Source organism: Heterodontus francisci, unplaced genomic scaffold, assembly GCF_036365525.1.
Source record: "Heterodontus francisci isolate sHetFra1 unplaced genomic scaffold, sHetFra1.hap1 HAP1_SCAFFOLD_70_2, whole genome shotgun sequence".
Classification (NCBI taxonomy): domain Eukaryota; kingdom Metazoa; phylum Chordata; class Chondrichthyes; order Heterodontiformes; family Heterodontidae; genus Heterodontus; species Heterodontus francisci.
In genome coordinates, this window is record NW_027141156.1 from 2304101 (window position 1) to 2330615 (window position 26515).

At 45.7% G+C, this 26515-nt stretch overlaps 1 protein-coding gene across 1 annotated transcript in view; it reads right to left on the reverse strand.

Annotated features, from left to right (window-relative positions):
- Positions 1-12069: 12069 nt before the first annotated feature.
- Positions 12070-26515, reverse strand: part of LOC137362329 (probable G-protein coupled receptor 139) — a 46419-nt gene continuing 31973 nt past the window's right edge. Inside the window, exon 2 of the mRNA XM_068026740.1 lies at positions 12070-13019. Coding sequence (XP_067882841.1) covers positions 12070-13019 — 950 coding nt within the window. The remainder of the gene's footprint in view (positions 13020-26515) is intronic.

Sequence of the window (26515 nt, forward strand, 5' to 3'; positions counted from 1 at the left end):
TATATATATATATATATATATATATATTTATTTAGCTGCATCGGCCACAATTTTTTCCTTCTACACTCCTACTGATACAGTTATACTTGTTTCCGATCTCATACCGGAATGAAATCTTCTCATACCGGACTGATCAGACAATAATGAGTGACTTCACTTATAGTTTTTATATATTTTCATTAACCATGTTCACTCCTACTGATACAGTTATATATGTTACCGATTTCATACCGGAATGAAATCTTCTCATAACGGACTGATCAGACAATAATGAGTGACTTCACTTATAGTTTTTATATATTTTCATTAACCATGTTCACTCCTACTGATACAGTTATATATGTTACCGATTTCATACCGGAATGAAATCTTCTCATAACGGACTGATCAGACAATAATGAGTGACTTCACTTATAGTTTTTATACATTTACATTATCCATGTTTACTCCTTCTGATACCGTTATATATGTTACCGATTTCATATCGGACTGAAATCTTCTCGTACCGGACTGATCAGACAATAATGAGTGGCTTCACTTATAGTTTTTATATATTTTCATTAACCATGTTCACTCCCACTGATACAGTTATACATGTTACCAATTTCATACCCGTCTGAAGCCTTCTCATACTGGACTGTTCAGACCATAATGAGTGGCTTTATTTATAGTTTTTATATATTTACAATAACAACGTTTACCCCTACTCATACAGTTTTTCACTGAACAGATTTCATACCGGAATGAAATCTTCTCATAACGGACTGATCAGACAGTAATGAATGGCTTCATTTATAGTTTTCATATATTTGCATTAACCATGTTTACTCCTACTGATACAGTTATACATGTTCCCGATTTCATACCGGACTGAAATCTTCTCATACCGGACTGATCAAATAATAATGAATGGCTTAATTTATAGTTTTTATATATTTGCATTAACCATTTTTACTTCTACTGATACAGTTAAAGATGTTACCGATTTCATACCCATCTGAAATCTTTTCGTACCGGACTGATCAGACAATAATGAGTGGCTTAATTCATCGTTTTTTATATTTATATGCACTATGTTTACTCCTACTGATACAGTTTTTCATGGAACAGATTTCATACCGGAATGAGATCTTCTCATACCGGACTGATAAAATAATAATGAATGGCTTAATTTATAGTTTTTTATATATATACGTTAACCATGTATACTCCCACTGATAAGGTTATACATGTCATCGATTTCATACCGGACTTAAATCTTCTCATACCGGACTGATCAGACAATAATGAACTGCTTCATTTATAGCTTTCATATATTTGCATTAACCATGTTTACTCCGACTGATAGTTATACATGTTAGCGATTTCTCTGCCGTGTGAAATGAATCCAGTGCCACAAGGCAGCCTGTTTCACTCTGCCCCTGCCGTTTCCATGTTAAAATATAAACTTTAAGTCTCTGATACAGGGCCAGTTAAGGACCACTTTCCGGATGGCAGCCTAGGAATTGCTATGGGTAATATTATTGCACAAACACTGAACGTGTCCCATTGAAGTTTCTCTCTCCTCGATATTATTACAGTTGTTTACCTATTTATTTTTTATATTTTGAGATACAGCACTGAAACAGGCCCTTCGGCCCACCGAGTCTGTGACGCACCACAACCACCCATTTGTATTAACCCTGCAGTAATCCCATATTCCGTACCATCGACCTGCACGAAGGGCAATTTACAACGGTCAATTTACCTATCACCTTCAAGTCTTTCGGCTGTGGGAAGAAAACGGATCACCCGGTGAAAACCCACGCAGACACAGGGAAACCATGCAAACTCCGCACAGGCAGCACCCACAATGGAACCCGGGACTCTTGAGCTGTGAGGTTGCAGTGCTAACCACTGCACCACTGTGCCACCCATTTGCTCTGCATTGATTAATATCTCCAACAACTTGGAACTGCGTCACCTCCTGACCTCATTTCCCCAGTTCACTCCTGGATGATCACCCAAACTCCACATTCCATCAATGTAAGCTCATCCAGATCACTGCTGTTCATGTCAAGCTCTCACCGACCCCTGCTAACCCATAAACCTTACCCTCATTGACCCACATCGCTCCCTTTATCCCTGCTCAATCTGTTTCAAATTATTATCATTGGTTTAAATTCCCTCCATGTTCTCACCCCTCTACATATTCAACATCTCCTCCAAACGTGCAGTATACCCATCAGTAATTTCTCCATACTTCAGAAAATGACCGCTTTTGGCGGATCTGCCCTCGTTAGCTTCCATTCTTATTGAATTGCAACCAGAGCATTTCCAGCAATGGCTCCTCTTCCAACAACACCATTAACGCTGCAGCTCCTGAACTTTCCCTCTTGCTCCCTCCTCTCCATCTGTTCATCATCTAAATGCTCTCCATTGGTGAAATTATCAGCATACATGGAGTCGGCTTCAGTGCCTGCGATGACAACACCCAGCTCCAGTTCTCCATCATCTCTCTAGACCCTCCACTGCCTCTGTGTTATCAGACTGCAGCAATCCGTTTTACATGAACTGCAATTTACTGCAATTAATCGTGAAGAGCGAAGCCTGCAAGTTTATTCACACAACAAACATTACACCCTTCTCACCCATTCCATCACCTTCCCTGGCTGCCTTTTTCACGCATGTACATGACGTCTCATGACATCTGGCCCCTATTCACACTTGATCTGAGCTTCTGACATCATATCCTCTCCAACAACAAACACCACTACTTCTGTCTCTTTAACATCACTCAGTCCATCAGGCATTGAAACGGTCAATTATGCATCTGCCCACTCCAAATGCTGCAGTCTCTCCTCCAGTCCGTCGTCTCTTCATACACATACCTCTTGGTGGGCTCCCCTTCCTTGTTGCCATTCTTACAAAGATCTTCTATGCTTCGTAGCCGTTGTTCATTCGCAAGGATCATCTTAGCCTATACCCTCCTGCTCATATTGGCTCTGCTACCCACAGCTGTTGCATGTATGCACACACCAGATTTACCTCTCTACCCTCCTCTCACGATCCACCCCACTGTACCTACGTTGTCCATCCTCGTCGTTAAATCACTCAAACCGTTATCCAACCCTAGATATGTAATCTGTTCCAGATGTACAATCCTTCTCCCACAGTCCAATCTTCCTGTAAAAAGCTCTGAGGCCGCTTGTGCATTTCTTCATTTACCCCAAACCTATCAACCATGCATTCATCTATCCAGGCTCCATGATCCAGACGTCAGTCCTTAATTACCTGCACCTTCCACCCTTCGCCTCCTTTCAGTCAATCCATATTCCTCTTATTTTTGACTGAGCCGATGGTCGCTCCTCTGAATATTTCCCTCTCCGGCTGCAGGTTAATTACTGTCAAATTATACATCTATGAAACTACCTGGGATCTTTCACAAGGTTAAAGGCGCCATATAAATGCACCATTAGTATTTCAGTATCCTCGACTCACTTCATTTCAACACTCAGTACAGCCCCTTAAACAGATATAGGCCCTCAAACTGATGCAGCCCCGCCAATCGATACCAACCCATTCAACCAATACAGTCTCTTCAGATGATAGAGCCCTTCAAACATATGCCCCCTCCCCCCCACTATGAATAGCCTGTAACCTAGGCAGGCCCTCCAATGTATACAGCCTCTCCAACTGACATAGACCCTCCAACCAATATGGACTCTCGAACCAATACTACACCTTCATTCAAAACCAAGCCTTCAACCAAAATGGCTCTCCAGCTGCTACAGCTCCTCCAACAGACACACCACCTCAATCCGATGTATTCCTTCCAACCAATACAGCCCCTCAAACCAATTCAGCACCTCCAACTGATACAGACGTTCCAAACGATATAACCTCTTCTATCAATAGACCCTTGGATCGAGACTGACCCTCAGACTGTTACAGTCCCTCCAACTGACCAAATCCCTCGAACTGACACAATAGTGCCAACCAATGCAGCCCCTTAAGCCGATGCAGCACTGCCAACCAGTTCAGTCCTTCAAACTGATACAGACCTTCCAAACAATAAAGCCCCTTCAGCTGATACAGCCCCTTCAACGAAGACAGCCTATCCAATCGATGCCGCCCTCCAACTAATGCAGCCTGTCCATTCGATACACCCCCAACACCCACCCCCAACCGCCACAGGCTATCCAATGGATAGATTCGCTTTAACTGACACAACCCCTCCAGATGATGCAACCTGTGAGACTGATACTGGCCCTCCAACCGATCCAGCCCATCTAACTGGCATTGCATCTCAAAGTAATACAGTAACTCAGAATAATAGGTCCCCTCACACTAATAAAGCAATTCAAATGAGTACAGCACCTCCAGCTAATGCATCACTTCCAGTTAATGCCGTACCTCAAGCAAGTAGCATAAACTAACAGAATGCCTCAGAATAGTGCAGCTCCTCAAGTAATACAGTTCACCAAACTAGCAGCAAACAAATATATAATCATTCAGATTTACAGCACAGAAGGAGGCCCGTCTTGTCAGTATAAGCTGGGAAAAATATGTTTAGCCCAACCCTACTTTCCAGCTCTGAGTACGTAGGTTACACTATCTCAATTGCCTATTCAAGTACTTTATAAAATCAATGAAGATTGCATGCTTTCAGGCATCAGTTCTCAACTCCCACCATTCTCTGGGTGAAAAGTAATACGGCTCAACTTCCCACTAATGCTTCCACCCACTACGTTAAATTGGTTATTATCTGCTAATGGAAATAAGTCCTTCCTAACCATTATATCTCATCCCTCATAATGTTGTACACCTCAGTAAACTCTCCCATCAACCTCCTCTGTTCCAAACAGAACAATGTCATAATATCCAGTCCTTCATCACAGCTAAAATGTTCCAGTCCTGGTAACAGCCTCGTGAATCTCGCCAGTACCCTTTCCAGTGTGATCATACCCTTGCTGTAGGGTGGTGACGAAAACTGTGCACAATATTCCAGCTGTGGACTAGAGTGTTCAACACAGAGTGGTCCGAAATGTAGTGCATTGTAAACCGAGTGTAAAAGTTTGGAATTTGGGACGTGGGAATTCACTGCAGAGGGGATTGCTGCTTCTTTGTCTCCAATGCTTGTAGTGGTTCGAGTTGGAGATAAATATTTAACTTAATTTACCTATAACTTAAAACACAAATAATTGGTCAACATACATTTTCTTTGATTTTAAAACATATATACACATTACACACTTCACTTTACTTTATGATATTACATGAGCTAAAAGTCTACCAAATCTGTACGCTACATTGATTAACTACAGAGACTAATTCAGTAAACAAATACAATAAAGATGTATAAGGATAGCAGGGAAGGTGATGTTCCACAACCGCAGCATGTGTGTATTTGTGCAGAAATTGAGAACCCAGACAAAAACATTTGCAGTATAAGTTTGCATTTCGTGTAACTTCGGCTCCAAGTTGTGGAGCTGGAGTCCGAAGTGCAAACATTGTGGGGCATTGGGAAGGGAGAGAGTTAGCTGGACACGTTGGTGCAGGAGACAGTCACATCCTTCAGGTTACAAAGGAGTACACGTTTGTTTATTCATCAGGGACTGGAGAGTGTGACAATGAGCCAGGCAGATAAAGGGACCTCAGGTGAAGTGCTGGATGAACCTCGACCTTTGACATTATCCAACAGCCGCGAGGTTCTTGCTGCCCATGTGACTGAGGGCAAAGTCTGAAGGGTGGATGAGAAAACTGACCATCACGCCGTGGTACAGGATTTATTCAGCATTCCTAATTCCCCTGGTTAGAAGCCTTCTTGAACAGCTGCAGTCTATATGGTGCAGATGTGCACATAGTACTGTTAGGGAGGGAGTAAACGATAATATAATGTTACAATTAGTTATTACCATGATCATAAACAATAATGCACATTGGTATAAAGTTCTGATTATTTGTCAAATTGGCCCTGACAACCAATGCACACAACTATAAAGCTGCACTTAACTGTTAAATTGGAAATAATCACTAATACACAGAGGAATAAGCTACAGCCACTTGTTAAGTTCCACACGATAATTATTACCCATGGGAAAATGTTTCATCTGATACTTACATTGGGCTTGATAACTAATGCACAGAGTGTAAATTTTAGTTATTTTCTCTATTGGGCTTGATAGCAATGCACAGGGGAATAATGTTACAGTTAATTGCTAAATTGTGTCTAATAATGCTTCATAGGCATGGTATAAAGTTCGTAAATGGTTATATTGAATTTGATAAAAATGAACACCGGAATAAATTTGTGGGTAATTGTTAAACTGGACATGATAACGAATTAACTTTTATAAAGTTACAGTTGCTTGTTAAACTCAGTTTTGGTAATCATCACTAAGGAAAACAAAGTCACACCTAATTGTTGAATAGGGCATGAAATCAATACACAGCGGAATAAACTTATTAAACTGTTGAGAATTAGACCTGATGATTGATATACTGAACAATAAAGTTGCAGTTAATCATTATTATTGGGGTTGATGATTAATACATTGTTTATGGTTCTATATTTAACTGGTATGTTGTTCGAATCAGCAAGTGAACAGGTTGCAAAGCTACACTTAATTCTTAAACTGGGCATGATACCGGGTACACAGTGATATAAAACTAAAGCCAATTGTTAAACTGGGCCTCATAAAAATAAAAATTGGAGGAGAATAATGTTTGAATTAATTGTAAAATTTGGCGTGATATCCAATACATGAAGGAACAATGTTGAGGGCGATTTGTTAAATTGGGCATGATAGATAACACACAGGCTGTAAATTTACAGTTAATTCTTAAATTGGACGTGATTACCAATACATAGGGCTATGATTCTATACCTAATCGTTATATGGGACTTGATGATTAATGCACTGCATTAAATGTGGCATTTAGTTTATATATTGACATTGCAAAATAATACACAGGTGACAATGTTACAGTGAATTGTCACATTGAACTCGAGAACAATGTGCAGGATAACCTACTGACATTCAGCTGCTTAATGTGGACAGGTAAGCAACAAACAGTAATTAATTACAGTTATTTGTTGCATTGTTATTACAAGTATTACACTAGTGAATAAAATTAGTTAACTGCTCAACTGAACATGATAGCGAATACACAAAGTAATAAAGGCACAGTTAATTATTCAAGATATCTGATAAGTATTACACATTAGTGCATGGAATTGCAATTACTTCACATGTTTTGTTTGATAACTGTTACGCAGCTTACATAGTGACAGCTAATTGTTCAATTAGTCATGTTAACATTTATGCTGTATGTAAACTTAAAGTTAATGGTTAAATTGGGCTGAGTAATCAAAGTGCAGTGTAGTAATTTACAGATAATTGTTAAATTGGACATGATTAATAATATGGAGCAGTATAAAACTAAAGCCAATTCTCAAGTTAGAATTAGAATTAGAACATTACAGCGCAGTACAGGCCCTTCGGCCCTCGATGTTGCGCCGACCTGTGAAACCATCTGACCTACACTATTCCATTTTCATCCATATGTCTATCCAATGACCACTTAAATGCCCCTAAAGTTGGCGAGACCACTGCTGCTGCAGGCAGGGCGTTCCACGCCCCTACTACTCTCTGCGTGAAGAAACTACCTCTGACATCTGTCCTATATCTATCACCACTCAACTTAAAGCTATGTCCCCTCGTGTTTGCCATCACCATCCGAAGAAAAAGACTCTCACTATCCACACTATCTAACCCTCTGATTATCTTATATTAAGTCACCTCTCCTCCTCCTTCTCTCCAACGAAAACAACCTCAAGTCCCTCAGCCTTTCCTCGTAAGACCTTCCCTCCATACCAGGCAACATCCTAGTAAATCTCCTCTGCACCCTTTCAATAGCTTCCACATCATTCCTATAATGCGGTGACCAGAACTGCACGCAATACTCCAGGTGCGGTCTTCCCAGAGTTTTGTACAGCTGCAGCATGACCTCGTGGCTCCTAAACTCGATCCCCCTACTAATAAAAGCTAACACACCATATGCCTTCTTAACAGCCCTATTAACCTGGGGAGCAACCTTCAGTGATTTATGCACCTGGACATCAAGATCTCTCTGCTCATCTACACGACCAAGAATCTTCCCATTAGCCAAGTCCTCTGCATTCCTGTTACTCCTTCCAAAGAGAATCACCTCGCACTTTTCCGCATTAAACTCCATTTGCCATCTCTCAGCCCAGCTCTGAAGCCTATCTATGTCCCTCTGTACCCTACAACATCCTTCGTCACTATCCACAACTCCACCGACCTTCGTGTCATCCGCAAATCTACTAACCCACCCTTCCACACCCTCTTCCAGGTTATTTATATAAATGACAAAAAGCAGTGGCCCCAAAACGGTACACCACTAGTAACTAAACACCAGGATGAACATTTGCCATCAACCACCACCCTCTGTCTTCTTTCAGCTAGCCAATTACTGATCCAAAGCTCTAAATCACCTTCAACCCCATACTTCCGTATTTTTTGCAATAGCCTACCGTGGGGAACCTTATCAAACGCCTTACTGAAATCCATATACACCACATCCATTGATTTACCCTCATCCACCTGTTTGGTTAGCTTCTCGATAAACTCAATATGGTTTGTGAGGCACGACCTACCCATCACAAAACCGTGCTGACTATCGCTAATGAACGTATTCTTTTCAAGATGATTATAAATCCTGTCTCTTATAACCTTTTCCAACATTTTACGCACAACTGAAGTAAGGTTCACAGGTCTATGATTACCAGGGCTGTCTCTACTCCCCTTCTTGAACAAGGGGACAACATTTGCTATCCTCCAGTCTTCCAGCACTATTCCTGTCGACAATGACGACATAAAGATCAAGGACAAAGGCTCTGCAATATCCTCCTTAGCTTCCCAGCGAATCCTGGGGGAAATCCCATCCGGCCCAGGGGACTTATCTATTTTCACACTTTCCATAATTGACAACACCGCCTCCTTGTGAACCTCAATCCCATCTAGCCTAGTAGCCTGAATCTCAGTATTCTCCTCTACAACATTTTCTTTCTCTGCTGTGAACACTGACGCAAAATATTCATTGAACACTTCCGCTATCTCCTCTGATTCCACACACAACTTCCCACTACTATCCTTGTTTGGCCCTAATCTAACTCTCGTCATTCTTTTATTCCTGATATACCTATAGAAAGCCTTAGGGTTTTCCCTGATCACCAAAGTGCTCACCTACATCTAAATCTAACACCTGGCCGGGTTCATTACCCAGTACCAAATCCAATGTGGCATCGCCCCTGCTTGGCCTGTCTACAGACTGTGTCAGAAAACCCTCCTGCACACACTGGACAAAAACTGACCCATCTAAAGTACTCGAACTATAGTATTTCCAGTCGATATTTGGAAAGTTAAAGTCCCCCCTAACAATTACCCTGTTACTCTCGCCCCTGTCGAGAATCATCTTCGCTATCCTTTCCTCTACATCTCTGGAACTATTTGGAGGTCTATAAAAGACTCCCAACAGGGTGACCTCACCTCTCCTGTTTCTAACCTCGGCCCAGACTACCTCAGTAGACGAGTCCTCAAACGTCCTTTCTGTCGCTGTAATACTCTCCTTGATTAACAATGCCACACCACCGCCCCCCCCCCGCCCCCCCCGCCCCCCCCCCCCTTTAACCATCTTCTCTGTTCTTACTGAAACATCAAAATCCCGGAACCTTCAACATCCATTCCTGCCCCTGTTCTACCCAGGTCTTCGAAATGGCCACTACATCGATATCCCAGGTACCAACCCATGCTGTAAGCTCTCCCACCTTATTCCGGATGCTCCTGGCGTTGAAGTAGACCTGCTCAAATTACACGGGGAAATAAAGTTAGAATTACTTGATGAACTGGACACGATAAACGACACAGCAATAAAGTTACAGTTTATTGTTATATTGGGGTCGATATTTAATATACTGGTTAACATGTCATTGTTCATTGTTACAGTATAATGCGATAATTCATTGCTATATTTGAAATGTCACTTTATGCACAGGGTATGAAGTTTAAAGATCAATGTTAAATTGGGCTTGGCAACAAATACTGAGAGAAATAATGCTTGAGTTAATTGTTAAATTGGACATGATAACCAATAGGCGGGGGAATCAGGTTATATTTATTTGTTACATTGATCTCGTTAAATAATACACAGGGTGAAAAATTGTACTTAATTGTTGCATTGGGATTGATAAATAAAACACGTTGTATACACTTACAGATAATTAGATAATTGATTTTGAATATATGTACACGGGTACCGCAAGAATCAATGCTTGAGCCACCGCCGTTCACAATATATATGCATGATTTGGATGTGGGAACCAAATGTAATATTACCAAAATAAAAGCCAAATACTGCGGATGCTGGAAATCTGAAACAAAAACAAGAAATGCTGGATTCACTCAGCAGGTCTGGCAGCATCTGTGGAAAGAGAAGCAGAGTTAACGTTTCGGGTCAGTGACCCTTCTTCGGAACTGACAAATATTAGAAAAGTCACAGATTATAAACAAGTGAGGTGGGGGTTGGGCAAGAGATAACAAAGGAGAAGGTGCAGATTGGACCAGGCCACATAGCTGACCAAAAGGTCACGGAGCAAAGGCAAACAATATGTTAATGGTGTGTTGAAAGACAAAGCATTAGTACAGATTAGGTGTGAATATACTGAATATTGAACATCAGCAAGTGCAAACCTGTAGAAAAACAACCTGAAAAAAACAGTGGGTAAGCAAACTGAACAAAATAAGATGAAATGAAATAAATGCAAAAAAAGATTGTAAAAAATGTAAAAAGGAATGCAAAAAAAGGGAAGAAAAAATAACTAAAAATGACTAAAAATGAAAGTAAAGTGGGGGGCTGTCATGCTCTGAAATTATTGAACTCAATGTTCAGTCCGGCAGGCTGTAGTGTGCCTAATCGGTCGATGAGATGCTGTTCCTCAAGCTGGGGAAACAGACCCCACTCTCAGTCCTCTGCTACCTGGAAACAGGCCCCGCTGTCTCCTGGAAATAGGCACCGCCCTCACGCGCCGTCACTGGGGAAACAGGCCGATCGCCGCTCCACGTCACTGGGGAAACTGGCCCCGCCCCCACTGCTCCGTGACCCGGGAAACAGACCACGCACCCACTCCCTGTCAACCTGGAAACAGACCCCGCCCCCACTCGCAGTCATTCTGGAAACTGATCCCGTCCCCATTCCCAGTTACCCTGAAAACAGGCCCTGCCCCCATTCCCCCGTCACCGTGGGAACAGTCCCCGCTCCCATAACTCAGTTTTCGGAGAAAATGACCCCGCCCCCACACTCCATCACCCTGGATACAGGCCACGGCCCCATTCCCTTTAGCCCTGGAATCAGACCCCGCTCCCACGGCCCGGTCCATGTTCCCCTGGGAACAGACCCCGCTCCCACTTCTCTGTCACCTGAGAAACGGGCCCCGCCCCATACCTCCGTCAGCCTCGAAACAGACCCCGCTCCCACACGCGTGATCTGGAATCAGACCTCGTCCCCACTCCTCTGTCACTGGGGTAACAGGCCCCGCCCCCAGTACTCCGGCACCTGGAAACAGGACCCGTCCCCACTTGCATCTCCTGGAAACAGGTCCGCCCCCACACACTGTCACTGGGGAAACAGGACCCGTCCCGCTCCCCATCACTGGCGAAACTCACCCGGGCCCCACTGCTTCGTCACCCCGGTAACAGGCCTTGCCCCCACTCCGTCACCCTGGAAACAGGCCTTGCCCCCACTCCCCATCACCGCAGAAACAGGCCCCGCCCCCACTACCCGTCACCACGGAAACAGGACCCGCCCCTACTCCCCGTCACCCTCTAAATAGACTCCGCCCCTATTGCCAGTACCCTGTAAACAGGCCCCACTCCCCACTCCCATCCACCAGGGAAACAGACCCCGTTCCCACTCACCTTCAACGCAGAAAAAGTCCCCGCCCCCACTTCTCTGGTACATGGGAAACAGGCCCCGCCGCTCTGTCCCCATGGTGACAGGCCCCGCACGCTATGTCTCCATGGTTAGGGGTCCTGCCCCCCAGTGATTCAGTTCTTCACACCATTGAATGAATTTAACAATTGTAGTAAAGGGATATTGCAGTGCATTCTTCAACTGCTCTCTGAACTGAGTCTGGGTCACGGCGTAAATTGCAGTGTTTGTGCAGCAACTCAGGAGCTGCAGCATGAAGCCTGATTCCAGCAGAAAATCAGGTAGATGAACAGACCCATAACCAAAACTCAGCATCCGCCACCACATCGAATACATCAATAACATCACCCACAACAGGATGAAATTCCCCGAGACAACTAACAGTAAAATGATGGCTTTCCTTCGACTCTCCATCTCGGGGTCTCTGCGACTCTCCCCACTGTTGTAAGCCCGGAGTCTCCTGCGACCTCTGCTGCTCACTAAAATGTGTCTGACGGTGAGAACGTTGAGCAGCAGAATCAGCACAAATGGGATCCCCGGGGTTAGAATATTGTGGAGGAACTCGATTGCTCCCCAGACACGAGATTCCTGAACATAAATTGTTATGATACAAAACCATGGGAAGTTCCACTGCAAATACCGACCTGTTAACATGAAATACCAGAAGGTGTTCTTTAAACAGCTCAGCACTGTCACTGTTCCCACAACCACAGCCGACGTTCTCTCACTGCAATATTTACTTTTCAGCTTCTGGCAGCAAATGGCCACAAATCGATCAAAGGTGAAAGTGACGGTGAACCAGACAGAACAGTCTGTGGCTGCGTAAAGCAGGACGGCGTGGATATTACAAACGGGGATGGAGAACAGGAACTGTAACTGTTCCCGATAAACGATGGGAATGTGCCTCAGTATCAGGTCCAGGATAATGACCAGTAGATCCGCCACTGACATGGCCACCAGGTAGCGAGTGACACATTTGGAGAGATCGCACTTTCCCCGAGACAGGATTCCAATTGTCAGCAAGTTAACTGTGAGGAAGGGAAATAAACAGAGAAATTATACATCAGGCTGGAGCAAAGTTACCAGTTTGACTGAGGACTTATTGAGATTTATAAATGTGTTCCTGTATCCAGTAATGCATTAAAATGATTGGAACTGCATGAACATATGGGAATGTCTGTGACACAGTGGAAGACAGGAGAAATTAAATAACAAAAGGGTGATATTGAAATTGCGAACTGAATTTTGATCACAATCATCTTGAAAAGAATAAGTTCATTTGCGATAGTCAGCACAGTTTTGTGAAAGGTAGGTCGTGCCTCACAAATCTTATTGAGTTTTTCGAGAAGGTGACCAAACAGGTGGATGAGGGTAAAACCGTGGATGTGGTGTATATGGATTTCAGTCAGGCGTTTGATAAGGTTCCCCACGGTAGGCTATTGCAGAAAATACGGAAGTATGGGGTTGAAGGTGATTTAGAGCTTTGGATCAGAAATTGGCTGGCTGAAAGACGGCAGAGGGTGGTGGTTGATGGCAAATGTTCATCCTGGAGTTTAGTTACTCGTGGTGTACCGAAGGTTCTGTTTTGGGGCCACTGCTGTTTGTCATTTTTATAAATGACCTGGATGAGGGTGTAGAAGGGTGGGTTAGTACATTTGCGGATGACACGAAGGTCGGTGGAGTTGTGGATAGTGTCGAAATGTGTTTAAGGGTACAGAGGGACATAGATAGGCTGCAGAGCTGGGCTGAGAGATGGCAAATGGAGTTCAATGCGGAGAAGTGTGAGGTGATTCACTTTGGAAGGAGTAACAGCAATGCAGAGTACTGGGCTAATGGGAAGATTCTTGGTAGTGTAGATGAGCAGAGAGATTTTGGTGTCCAGGTACATAAATCCCTGGAAGTTGCTACCCAGGTTAATAGGGCTGTTAAGAAGGCATATGGTGTGTTAGCTTTTATTAGTAGGGGGATCGAGTTTCGGAGCCACGAGGTCATGATGCAGCTGTCCAAAACTCTGGTGAGGCCGCACCTTGAGTATTGCGTGCAGTTCTGGTCACCGCATTATAGGAAGGATGTGGAAGCTTTGGAAAGGGTGCAGAGGAGATTTACTAGGATGTTGCCTGGTATGGAGGGAAGGTCTTGGGGTTGTTTTCGTTAGAGAGAAGGAGGAGGAGAGGTGACTTAATAGAGACATACAAGCTAATCAGAGGGTTAGATAGGGTGGATAGTGAGAGTCTTTTTCCTCGGATGATGATGGCAAACACGAGGGGACATAGCTTTAAGTTGAGGGGTGAAAGATATAGGACAGATGTCAGAGGTAGTTTCTTTATGCAGAGAGTAGTAGGGGAGTGGAACGCCCTGCCTGCAACAGCAGTAGACTCGCCAACTTTAAGGGCATTTAAGTGGTCATTGGATAGACATATGGATGAAAATGGAATAGTGTAGGTCAGATGGTTTCACGGGTCGGCGCAACATAGAGGGCCGAAGGGCCTGTACTGCGCTGTAATGTTCTAATTCTAATTCTAATCCTCGTCTTCCCTCCTTTCCCGTTTTGGCCTAAAAACTGTTCCAACTCTAATCACTCCAGTTCTGATGATGGTTTACTGACCTGAAAGTGAGAAGAGAGTGTGTCTGAGAGACAGTGTGCGCGTTTGTGTGAAAGACAGAACGTGTGTGTTTGGGTATGTCTGAGAGATAGCATGTGTGTATATGTGTGTGTGTGTGTGTGTGTGTGTGTTTGTATGAGAGAGCGTGCGTGTGTTTGGTGTGTGTGTGAGAGCGAGAGAGAGTGTATGCGTGTGTATGAGAGACAGAGTGTGTGTGTGTGAGAGAGTGAGAGAGAGTGAGCATATGTGTGTGAGAGAGCGAGAGAGAGCATGGGTGTGTGTGAGAGACAGAGAGCGTGTGTGTGTGTGTATTGTGATAGAGAGAGTGAGCGTGTGTGTGCGTGTGTGTGAGAGAGAGAGAGATAGAAAGATTGCATCTGTGTGAGAGTGTTTGTGACAGACAGGGCTTGTGTCTGTGCATGTGAGAGAGGGAGCGTGCGTGTCAGAGTTAGTGTATGTGGGTGTGTGAGAGAGAGAGAGAGCTTGTGTGTCACTGAAACAGCGCATGTGTGTGTATGTCTGTCACTGAGAGAGAGCGTGCATGTGTATGTGTGAGAGAGAGGGAAAGCATGTGTGTGTATGCGTGTCTGAGAGAGAGTTTGTGTGTTTGCGTGTGACAGATAGAGAGCATGCATGTTTGCATCTGAGAAGAGGGTGTGTGTGTGTCTGAGGGAGAGAGTGTATGCGTGAGAGAGAGAGCGTGTGTGTTTGTATATGTGTGTGACAGAGAAGGTGTGTGAGTGTCAGAGAGAGCATGTGTGTGCGAGTGCGTGTGTCTCAGAGAGGGTGTGTGTGTGCCTTAGAGGAAGTGTGTGTGCGTGTGTGTGAGAGAGAGTGCGTGTGTGGGAGGGAGAGAGAGAGCGTGTGTGAATGCAAGTGTGTCTCTGAGACTGTGTGTGTGTGTGTGTGCGTCTGAGGGAGTGTGTGTGTGAGAGAGTGTATGTCTGAGAGAGTGTGTGTGTGTGTATGAGAGAGAGTATATGTGTGTGTCCAAGCATCTGTGTGAGTGAGTGTGTATGTGTGTGATAGCGCACGTCTGTGTGTGTGCCTGTGTGTGTGTATGTGTGTATGTATGTATGTGTGTGCCTGTGTGTGTATATGTGTGTATGTGTGTGTGAGCAAGAGAAAGCGTGTGTGTGTGAGTGTGTGTGTGTGTGTGTGTGTGTGTGTGCGAGAGATAGAGCCTGTGTGTGTGCCTGAGAGTTAGTGTGTGTGTGAGAGAGAGCGTGCGTGTGTCTCTGAGAGAGTGTGTGTGTGTGTGTCTGTGCGTGTGTGCGATAGAGCGTGTGTGTGTTTGTCTGAGACTGAATATGTGTGTGAGATCGTGATTGTGTGTCTGAGAGAGAGCGTTTGTGTGTGTGTGAGACAACGTGTCTGCGAGTGTGTGTGTGACAGTGAGAGCGTCTGTGCATGTTTGTGTATGTGTCTGAGAAATAGTGTGTGTGTATGAGAGAGTGTGTGTGAGAGAGACAGCGTGTGTGTTAGTGTGTTTAAGAGAGATGGACTGTGTTTGAGAGAGCGTGTGTGTGTGTGTCTGAGAGAGAGAACGTGTATGTGTGTCTGAGAGAGTGTGTATATATGTGCATGTGTATTTGAGAGAGTGTGTGCTTGTGTGTGAGAGAGAGAGAGCGTGTGTGTGTGTGTGTGTGTTTGTCTGAGAGAGGGTTGGTGTGTCTGAGAGTGTGTCTGTGTGTCTGACAGAGAGTGTGTGTGTGAGAGAGCTTGAGTATGTTTGTGTCTGCGAGAGATTATGTGTCTGTGAGAGAGATAGAGCGTCTATGTGTGTGAGAGAGAGTGTGTGTGTGTGTGAGAGAGAGACAGAGTGAGTGTGTGTGAGAGCGTGTGTATGTGAGTGTCTGAAAGAGAGTGTGTGTGTGTGCGCGTGACAGATAAAGACCGTGAATGTTTGCATCTGAGAGAAATGGTGTGTGTGTGGCCGAGGGAGAGAGGGTATGTGGGAGAGAAAGCGTGTGTGCTTGTATGTGTGTGTGAGAGAGAGATGGTGTGTGAGTGTCAGAGAGAGTGTGTGTGTGTGTGCGTGTGTCTCTGAGAGGGTGTGTGTGCGTGTGTGTGTGTGAGAGAGAGAGTGCGTTTGTGGGAGAGACCGAGAGCGTGTGTTTGTATGTGTGTATGTCTGAGAGACAGTGTGTATGCGTGTGTGTATGAGAGAGAGCATATGTGTGTATCCGAGTGTCTGTGTGCATTTGTGTCTGTGTATGAGAGCGCACGTGTGTGTGTGAACGAGAGCGTGTCTGTGTGTGTCTGAGAGAGAGCCTGTGTGTGTGTGTGTGTGAAAGAGAAAGCGTGTGTGTCTGTTTGTCTGTGTGTCTGTGTGTCTGTGTTTTTGCGTCGGAAGGCCAAACTTGTGCTTTGTGTCTTCATATTTGTCTCTGTGCGTGAGTGTATGTGTGTGCCTGCATGCCTCTGTGTGTGTGTGTGTGTGTGTGCTTGCACATGCCTGTGTGCCTCTGTGTGTGCTTGTATCAGGGCCTGGGCTGTGCAGTGTGTCTGCGTGTGTGTGTTTTTATCTCTGTGTGTGTCTGAGTGATTGTGTTCTGATATGCGTGCGTCTGCGTGTGAGTGGGTGCCTGCAGGCCTGGATTGTCGTGTGTGTCTGAGTATGTGTATACGTGTGAATTTGACTGGTTCAGTGCCTGCGGTGTGATCTATGTTCGTGTGTGTGTGTGTGTGTGTATGCGCGCTCGCGTGTGTGTGTGTGCAGCTCAGTTGTGATCTGTGTGTGTTTTCGAGTGGGTTAGTCTGTGTGTGCCCGAGTATGTGTGTGTGCTTGATTCAGGGTCCTGGGTACGACCTGTGCCTTTTTAAAAATTAATTCATGGGATGTGGGCGTCACTGGCTATGCCAACATTTATGGCACATCCCTAATTGCCCTGGAGAAGGTGCTGGTTTGCTGCCTTCTTGAACCGCTGCAGTCCGTGCGCGGCAGGTACACCTGGGTCGCTGGAGCTGTGAGGCTGCGGTGCTAACCACTGCACCACTGTGCCGAAATCTTGTAAGAGCTGAGATATTTAGAGAACTGTAAATAAACCAGATGGTGATTTAATACAAGTGTGATATCTGCATTGTTCCAAGATAAATCAGATATATAAAATATCCAACAAACTTGCAAAAACACAACACAATTTTTTTGTATTCTTCTGACTCAGAAGTGACAGCAATATTAACAGAACCAAACTAACATTGAATAAACTAAGTTAGTTAATCTCTCTGAAGTGACAGACAGGCTAAAACTAACCTCAGCACCTCAGGCTGTAATGAGGAGACATCAGCCAGTCTTCTTACTCTTCAGGCCTGCTGGAAAGTACGTGAGAGAATGTAGGATCAAGCTGAGCTGGGATGCCTCTGTTGGTCAAATAGCTTGCTAAAACCTCCTGTCTCTCCTAACATGTAAAATGAACATTAGAGAGAGATACTGGAGTACAGCTAATGCCCGTGCAATCATAATCCAGCAAGAGTCAGAGGCATTGGGAAGAAGAGATAATTGGAGGAAGGAGGCAAATGAGAGTGAGAAAACAATGAGCGAGGCAAAATAAATCAAATGAATAAATATCTGGCACAGCAACAAAGAGGGTGTTTAAAATGTTCTGATACTCAGGAATCGACTAAAGCGAACTTTATGCTGTCACACAGCATGGGTGGTCTCCCTGTGGGCTCAGTCATGGACAATGATGTATCCTTTCACTTTGGAGGTCAGCTGGACTCTACCCAGTATATCACCTGCAATCGATGCTGTCAATAAATGAGCCTCAGTGAAGTAGAAATGCAGTATGTAATCCCCATTTTACTGGAAACAGCTGATGGTAAGAGGGCAGTTAAAGTAACATTTGAAGATCAGAATCCTCCTTGTAACTTTGCTTTTGGTGACCTCATTCCATTTTATAACTTATACATCTGCAGTGCATCTTGTAGATGGTACGCACTGCTGCCACTGTGCGTCGGTGGTGGAGGGAGTGAATATTTGTGGATGGTGAGCCAATTAAGCGGGCTGCTTCGTTCTGGATGGTGTATGGCTTCTTGAGTGTTGTTGGAGCTGCACCCATCCAGGCAAGTGGAGAGTATTCCATCACACTCCTGACTTGTGCCTTCTAGATGGTGGACAGGCTTTGGGGAGTCAGGAGGTGAGTTACTTGTCTCAGGATTGCTAGCCTCTGAACTGCTCTTGTAGCCACAGTATTTTCTGACCACTCCAGGTCAGTCTCTGGTCAATGGCAGCCCCTAGCATGTTGATAGCGGTGATTCAGCTATGGTATTGGCATTGAATGTCAAGGGGAGATGGTTAGATTCTCTCTTGTTGCTGATGGTCATTGCCTGGCACTTGTGTGGCGCGAATGTTACTTGCCACTTATCAGCTCAAACCTGGACATTGTCCAGGCCTTATTGCATTTCTACACGGACTGCTTCAGTATTTGAGGAGTAGTGACTGGTGCTGAACATTGTGCAGTCATAAGCTAACATCCCCACTTCTGAACTTATGATTGAAGGAAGGTCATTGATGAAGCAGCTGAAAATGGTTTGGCCGAGGACACTACCCTGAAAAACTCTTGCATTGATGTCCTGGAGCACAGATGATTGACCTTCAGCAACCACAGTCATCTTCCTTTGCGCTAGGTATGACTCCAACCAGAAGAGAGTTTTCCCCGATTCCTATTGACTCCAATTTTGCTCGGGCTCCTTGATGCCACACTTGGTCAAATGCTGCCTTGATGTCAAGGGCCGTGACATTCACCTCACCTCTTGAATTCAGCTCTTTTGTCCATGTTTGAACCAAGGCTGTAATGAGGTCATGGGCCGTGTGGCCCTGGCGGAATCCAAACTGAGCGTCACTGAGCAGGTTATGGCTAAGCAAGTGCTGTTTGATGGCACTGTTGAAGACACCTTCCATCACTTTACTGATGACGGAGAGTAGACTGATGGGGCGGTAATTGGCCGGGTTGGACTTGTCCTGCTTTTTGTGTATCGGAAATACCTGGGCAATTGCCGGGTAGATGCCTGTGTTTTAGCTGTACTGGAACAGCTTGGCGAGAGGCATGGCAAGTTCTGGAGCACAGGTCTTCAGTACTATTGCCGGAACATTGTCAAAACTCATAGACTTTGCAGTATCCAGTGCCTTCAGTCTTTTCTTGATATTACGTGGAGTGAATCGAATTGGCTGAAGTCTGGCATCTGTATTGTTTGGGACATCAGGACGGGACCGAGATGGATCATCAACTCGGCACTTCTGACTGAAGCTTGTTGCAAATGCTTCTGCCTTATCTTTTGCACTGATGTGCTGGGCTCCACCATCATTGAGGATGGGGATATTTGTGGAGCCACCTCCTTCAGTTACTTGTTTAATTGTCCACCACCATTCACGACTGGATGTGGCAGGACTGCAGAACTTAGATCTGATCCGTTGGTTATGGGTTAGCTTAGATCTGCCTATTGCATGCTGCTTGTGCAGTTTGGCACGCAGATAGTCCTGTGTTGTAGCTTCACCAGGTTGACACCTCATTTTGAGGCATGCCTGGTGCTGCTCCTGGCATGCCCTCCTGCACTCTGCATTGAACCAGGATAGGTCTCCTGGCTTGATGGCAATGGTAAAGTGAGGAATGTGCCGGGCCATGAGGTTACAGATTGTGGTTGAGTGCAATTCTGCTGCGGCTGATGGCCCACAGCGCCTCATGGATGCCCAGTTTTGCATTGCTAGATCTATTCAAAATCTATCCCATTTAGAACAGTAATAGTGCTGCACAACACGATATCCTCAATGTAAAGGCGGGACTTCGTCTACACAAGGACTGTGCGGTGGTCACTCCTACCAATACAGTCATCGGCAGAAGCATCTGCGACAGGCAGTTTGGTGAGGACAAGGTCAAGTGTGTTTTTCCCTCGTGTTGGTTCCCTCACCACCTGCCACAGACCCAGTCTAGCAGCTATGTCCTTTAGTACTCGGCCAGCTCGGTCAGTAGTGGTGCTACCGAGCCACTCTTGGTGATAGACATTGAAGTCCCCCACCCAGAGTACATATTGTGCCCTTTCCACCCTCAGTGCTTCGTCCAAATGGTGTTCAACATGGAGGAGTACTGACTCATCAGCTGAAGGAGGGCGGTAGGTGGTAATCAGTAAGAGGTTACCTTGCCCATGTTGGACCTGATGCCATGAGAATTCATGGGGTCCGGAGTCGACGTTGAGTACTCCCAGGGCAACTCCCTCCTTACTGTAGACCACTGTCCCGCCACCCCTGGTGGGTATGTACTGCCGGAGAGACAGGACACCCTCAGGGATAGTGATTGCAGTTTCTGGGACATTGTCTATATGGTATGATTCCGTGAGTACGACTATGTCAGGCTGTTGCTTGACAAGTCTGTGGGACATTTCTCCCAATTTGGCACAAGCACCCAGATGCTAGTAAGGAGGACTTTGCTGGGTCAACAGGGCTCAGTTTGCCATTGTCGTTTCCGGTGCCCAGGTCGATGCCGGGCTGCCGTCTGGTTTCATTCCTTTTCATTGACTTCGTAGCGGTTACATACAACTGAGTGGCCTGCTAAGCCATTTCAGAGGGCATGTAAGAGTTAAACACATTGCTGTTTGTGTGTGTGTGTGTGTTGTATGTCTCAGGGTCTGGGCTGTGCTAGTGTGCATGTCTGCGTTGATGTGCTTGTGTGTGTTTGTATCTGTATTTGTGTGTGTGTGTCTCAGGGCCTCGGTTGTGCTGTGTGCTATGCGAGTGTGCGTGTGTGCGTGTGTATGTGTCCATTTGCTTATGTGTATGTCTTTGTGTATGTGTGCATGTGCATGTGCGTGCATTTTTGTGTGCGTGTCTCAGGGCCTGTGTTGTGCTGGCTGCTCTGTGTGTGCGTGTGTATGTGTGCGTGTGATTATGTGTGTGTTTTGTGTATGTGGGCATGTACTTATGGTGTGATTTTGTGTGTATGACTCAGGGCTGGGCTGTGCCTTATGTCTTTGTATATCTGTGTATGTGAGTGTGCATGTGTGTTTGTCCATCTGTCTGCCTCAGTGCCTGGGGACTGACTGGTGTGTGTGTGTGAGTGTGTGTTTGTATGTCTGTCTGCCTCAGTGCTTGTGGTCAGATCGGTGTGTGTGTGTGATTGCATATCTGTCTACCTCAGTACCTGAGGTCTGATCGGTGTGTGTGTCTATGTTTGTATGTCTGTCTGCCTCGGTGCTTGGCGTCAGATCCGTATGTGTTTGTGTTTATATATCTTTCTGCCGCAGTGCCTGGGGACCGATCGGTGTGTCTATGTTTTGTATATCTGTCCGCCTCAGTGCCTGGGGTCCGATCAGTGTATGTATGTGTTTGTATATCCGTCTGCCTCATTTCCTGGAGTCTGATCAGTGTATGTATGTGTTTGTATATCTGTCTGCCTCAGTGCCTGGGGTCTGATCGGTGTGTGTATTTGTTTGTGTATCTGTCTGTCTCAGTGCCTGGGGTCTGATCGGTGTGTCTGTGTGTTTGTATATGTGTCTGCCTTTGTGCTTGGGGTCTGATAGGTGTGTGCGTGCGCGTGTGTGTGTGCCTCATTGCCTGGATTGTACTCTGTCTGTGTGTGCGTGTATCTCAACGCCTGCAATGCAGTCTGTGTGTGTGTGTGTGTGCGTGTTTGTGTGTGTGTTGGTGTGTGTGTGTGTGTGTGTGTGTGTGTGTGTTAGAGAGAATGCCTGGATTGTAGTCTGTATGTACGCGTGTTCGAATGCCTCGATTGTAGTCACTGTGTGCCTATGCGTATGTGCATGTGAGCATGTGTTTATGAGTATGTGTGTGTGATTGCACACGCCTGTGTTTGTGTCTGTATGTAGGTTTGTAGCAGGGCCTGTGTCAGGGCCAGCCGTGGCAGAAGCAGCAGTTAAATAAACTAAATAACAGGAATGGCTACAAAGTGGCTGAGTATGTGTTTCTTTTTCTGTCTGCCTCAGTGCCTGGCGTCTGCTCGGTGTGTCTGTGTTTGTATATCTGTCTGGCTCAGTGCCTGGGTCTGATCGGTATGTGTGTCTGTGTTTGTATATCTGTCTGCCTCAGTGCCTGTGGTCTGCTCGGTGTGTCGGTGTTTGTATATCTGTCTGGCTCAGTGCTGGGGTTTGATCAGTGTGTGTGTGTTTGTTTATCTGTCTGCCTCAGTGCCTGGGGTCTGATCAGTGTATGTATGCGTTTGTATATCTGTCTGCCTCTGTACCTGTGGTCTGACCGATGTCTGTGTGTGTGTGTTTGTATATCTTTCTGCCTCAGTACCTGGGGTCTGATCCATATGTGTTTGTGTTTATATATCTGTCTGCCTCAGTGCCTGGGGACTGATCGGTGTTTGTGTGCTGGGCTCTCTGTCTGCCTCAGTGCCTGGGGACTGATCGGTGTTTGTGTGTTGGCCTCTCTGTCTGCCTCAGTGCTTGGTGTCTGACCGCTGTGTGTGTGTTGGCGTCTCTGTATGCCTCAGTGGTTGGGGTCTGATCCGTGTGTATTTGTGTTTATATATCTGTCTGCCTCAGAGCCTGGGGACCGATTGGTGTGTGTGTGTGTGTGTGTTTGTATATCTGTCTGACTCAGTGCCTGGAGTCTGATCGGTGTATGTATGTGTTTGTATATCTGTCTCCCTCAGTGCCTGTGCTCTGCTCGGTGTGTGTGTGTTTGTACATCTGTCTGCCTCAGTGCCTGGAGTCTGATCGGTGTATGTATGTGTTTGTATATCTGTCTCCCTCAGTGCCTGTGCTCTGATCGGTGCGTGTGTGTTTGTATATCTGTCGGCCTCAGTGCCTGGTGTCTGATCGGTGTATGTATGTGTTTGTATATCTGTCTGCCTCAGTGCCTGTGCTCTGATCGGTGCGTGTGTGTTTGTATATCTGTCTGCCTCAGTGCCTGGGATCTGATCGGTGCGTGTCTGTGTGTGTTTGTATATCTGTCTGCCTCAGTGCCTGGGATCTGATCGGTGTGTGTCTGTGTGTGTTTGTATATCTGTCTGCCTCAGTGCCTGGGATCTGATCGGTGTGTGTCTGTGTGTGTTTGTATATCTGTCTGCCTCAGTGCCTGGGATCTGATCGGTGTGTGTCTGTGTGTGTTTGTATATCTGTCTGCCTCAGTGCCTGTGGTCTGACCGGTGTGTGTCTGTGTGTGTTTGTATATCTGTCTGCATCAGTGCCTGGGGACTGACTGGTGTGTGGGTGTGTTTGTATATCTGTCTGCCTTAGTGCCTGGGGTCAGCTCGGTGCGTGTGTGATGGTTTGTAACTCTGTCTGCCTTAGTGCCTGAGGTCTGATCGGTGTGTGTGTTTGAATTTGCATATTTGTCTGCCTTAGTGCTCGGGGTCTAATCCGTATCTGGTTGTGTTTATATATCTGTCTGCCTTAGTGCCTGAGGTCTGATCGGTGTGTGTTTGTATTTGTATATCTGTCTGCCTTAGTGCTCGGGGTCTGATCCGTATGTGTTTGTCTTTGTATATCTGTCTGCCTCAGTGCCTGGGGACTGATTGGTGTGTGTTTGTATATCTGTCTGCCTCAGTGCCTGGGGTCTGATTTGTGTGTGTATGTGTTTGGTTATCTGTCTGCCTCAGTGCCTGTGGTCTGATCGGTGTGTGTGTGTGTTTGTATATCTGTCGGCCTTAGTGCCTGGGATCTGATCAGTGTGTGTGTGCATGTGTGTTTGTACATCTGTCTACCCCAGTGCCTGGGGACTGACCGGTGTGTGTGTGTGTGTGTGTGTGTGTTTGTATGTCTGTCTGCCTGAGTGCCTGGGGTCAGATCGGTGTGTGTATGTGTTTGTCTATCTGTCTGCCTCAGTGCCTGAGGTCTGATCAGTGTTTGCATGTGTTTGTATATCTGTCTGCCTCATTGCCTGTACTCTGATCGGTGTGTCTGCCTTTGTATATCTGTCTGCCTCAGTGCCTGGGGACTGATCGGTGTGTCTGTTTGTTTGTATATCTGTCTGCCTTGGTGCTTGGGGTCTGATAGGTGTGTGCGCGTGTGTGTGTGCCTGATTGCCTGGATTGTACTCTGTCTTTGTGTGTGTGTCTGTACGCCTGCAATGTAGTCTGTGTGTGTGCGTGTGTGTGTGTGAGAGAATGCCTGTATTGTCATCTGTATGTACGCATGTTTGAATGCCTCGATTGTAGTCAGTGTGTGTGTTTGCGTATGTGGATGTGAGTATGTGCTTTTGAGTATGTGTGTGTGCTTGCACACGCCTGTGTGTGTGTCTGTATGTAGGTTTGTATCATGGCCTGTATCAGGGCCAGCCGTCGCAGAAGCAGCAGTTAATTGTAAAAAAAAAAAATGACAGGTATGGCGACAAAGTGGCTGAGTATGTGTTTGTATATCTGTCTGCTTCAGTGCCTGGCGTCTGCTCGTAGTGTCTGTGTTTGTATATCTGTCTGGCTCAGTGCCTGGAGTCTGATCGGTATCTGTGTCTGTGTTTGTATATCTGTCTGCCTCAGTGCCTGTAGTCTGATCGGTGTGTGTGTGTTTGTATATCTGTCTGCCTCAGTGCCTGTGGTCTGATCGGTGTGTGTGTGTTTGTATATCTGTCTGCCTCAGTGCCTGTGATCTGACCGGTGTGTGTCTGTGTGTGTTTGTATATCTGTCTGCCTAAGTGCCTGGGGACTGACCGGTGTGTGGGTGTGTTTGTACATCTGTCTGCCTCAGTGCCTGGGGTCTGATCGCTGTGCGTGTCTGTATTTGTATATCTGTCTGCCTTAGTGACTGGGGTCTGATCAGTGTGTGTATTTGTTTGTATATCTGTCTGCCTCATTGCCTGTAGTCTGATCGGTGTGTGTGCTTTTGTTTATATGTCTGCATCAGTGCCTAGGGTCTGATTGATGTATGCGTATGCATATGTGTGTGCCTGATTGCCTGGATTGTACTCTGTGTGTGTGTGTGAATGCCTGCAATGTTGTCCGTGTGTGTGTGTGTGTATGTGTGTGCGTGTTTGTGTGTGCGTGTTTGTGTGTGTGTGAGAATGCCTGGATTGTAGTTGCTGTGTGGGTATCCGAATGTGCATGTGAGGTTGATTTCGTGGCTATGTGTGTGCGCGCGCGCGTGTGTGTGTGTATGTGTGTGTGTGTGTGTGTGTGTGTGTATGAATGCCTGAATTGTAGAGTGTGTGTTTGTGAGTGAAATTGCGAGTGTGCGAGCGAGTGCCTGAATGCCGGTATTGCAATATGTGTGTGTGTGCGTGCATGTGTTTGTGTATGTGTGTGAGTGCGTGTGTGAATTTGACAGGTTCAGTGCCTGTCATGTGATCTGTCTTCATGTGTGTGTGTGTGTGTGGCCTGGAGTGTAGTGTGTGTGTGTGTGTGTGTGTGTGTGTGTGTGTGTGTGTGTGTGTGAATACCTGGATTGTAGTCTGTGTGTATCTGTGTCTGAATGCCTTGATTGTAGTCGCTGTGTGTGTGCCCGCATGTACACGTGAGTTTCTGTTTGTGTGTGTGTGTGTGTGTGAGGCCTTAGTTATGATTTTATATCTTGGTGTATCTGTGTGTATGTCATTGTGTGTGTGTATGTGTGTGTGTGCTTGCGCACGCCTGTGTGTGTTTCTGTATGTGCATTTGTATCAGGCATGTGTGACTGCATGTATGTGGGTTTGTTTCAGGGTCTGCGTTTGTGTCTGTGTGTGGGTTTGTATCAGGGCCTGTTTGTGTCTGTGTGTGGGATTGTATCAGGGCCTGTGTGTGTTTCTTATGTGGGTTTGCATCATGGCCTGTGTGTGTGTCTGCATGTGGGTTCGTATCAGGGCCGGTGTGTGTGTCTCTATGTGGGTTTGTATCAGCGCATGTTTGTGTGTATATGTGCGTGGGTTTGTATCAGGGTCTGTGTGTATCTCTGTATATGTGTTTGTATCAGTGCCTGTGTAGTGTGTCTGTGTGTGGGTTTGTATCAGGGTCTGTGTGTGTGTGTGTGTGTGTGTGTGGGTGGGTTTGTATCAG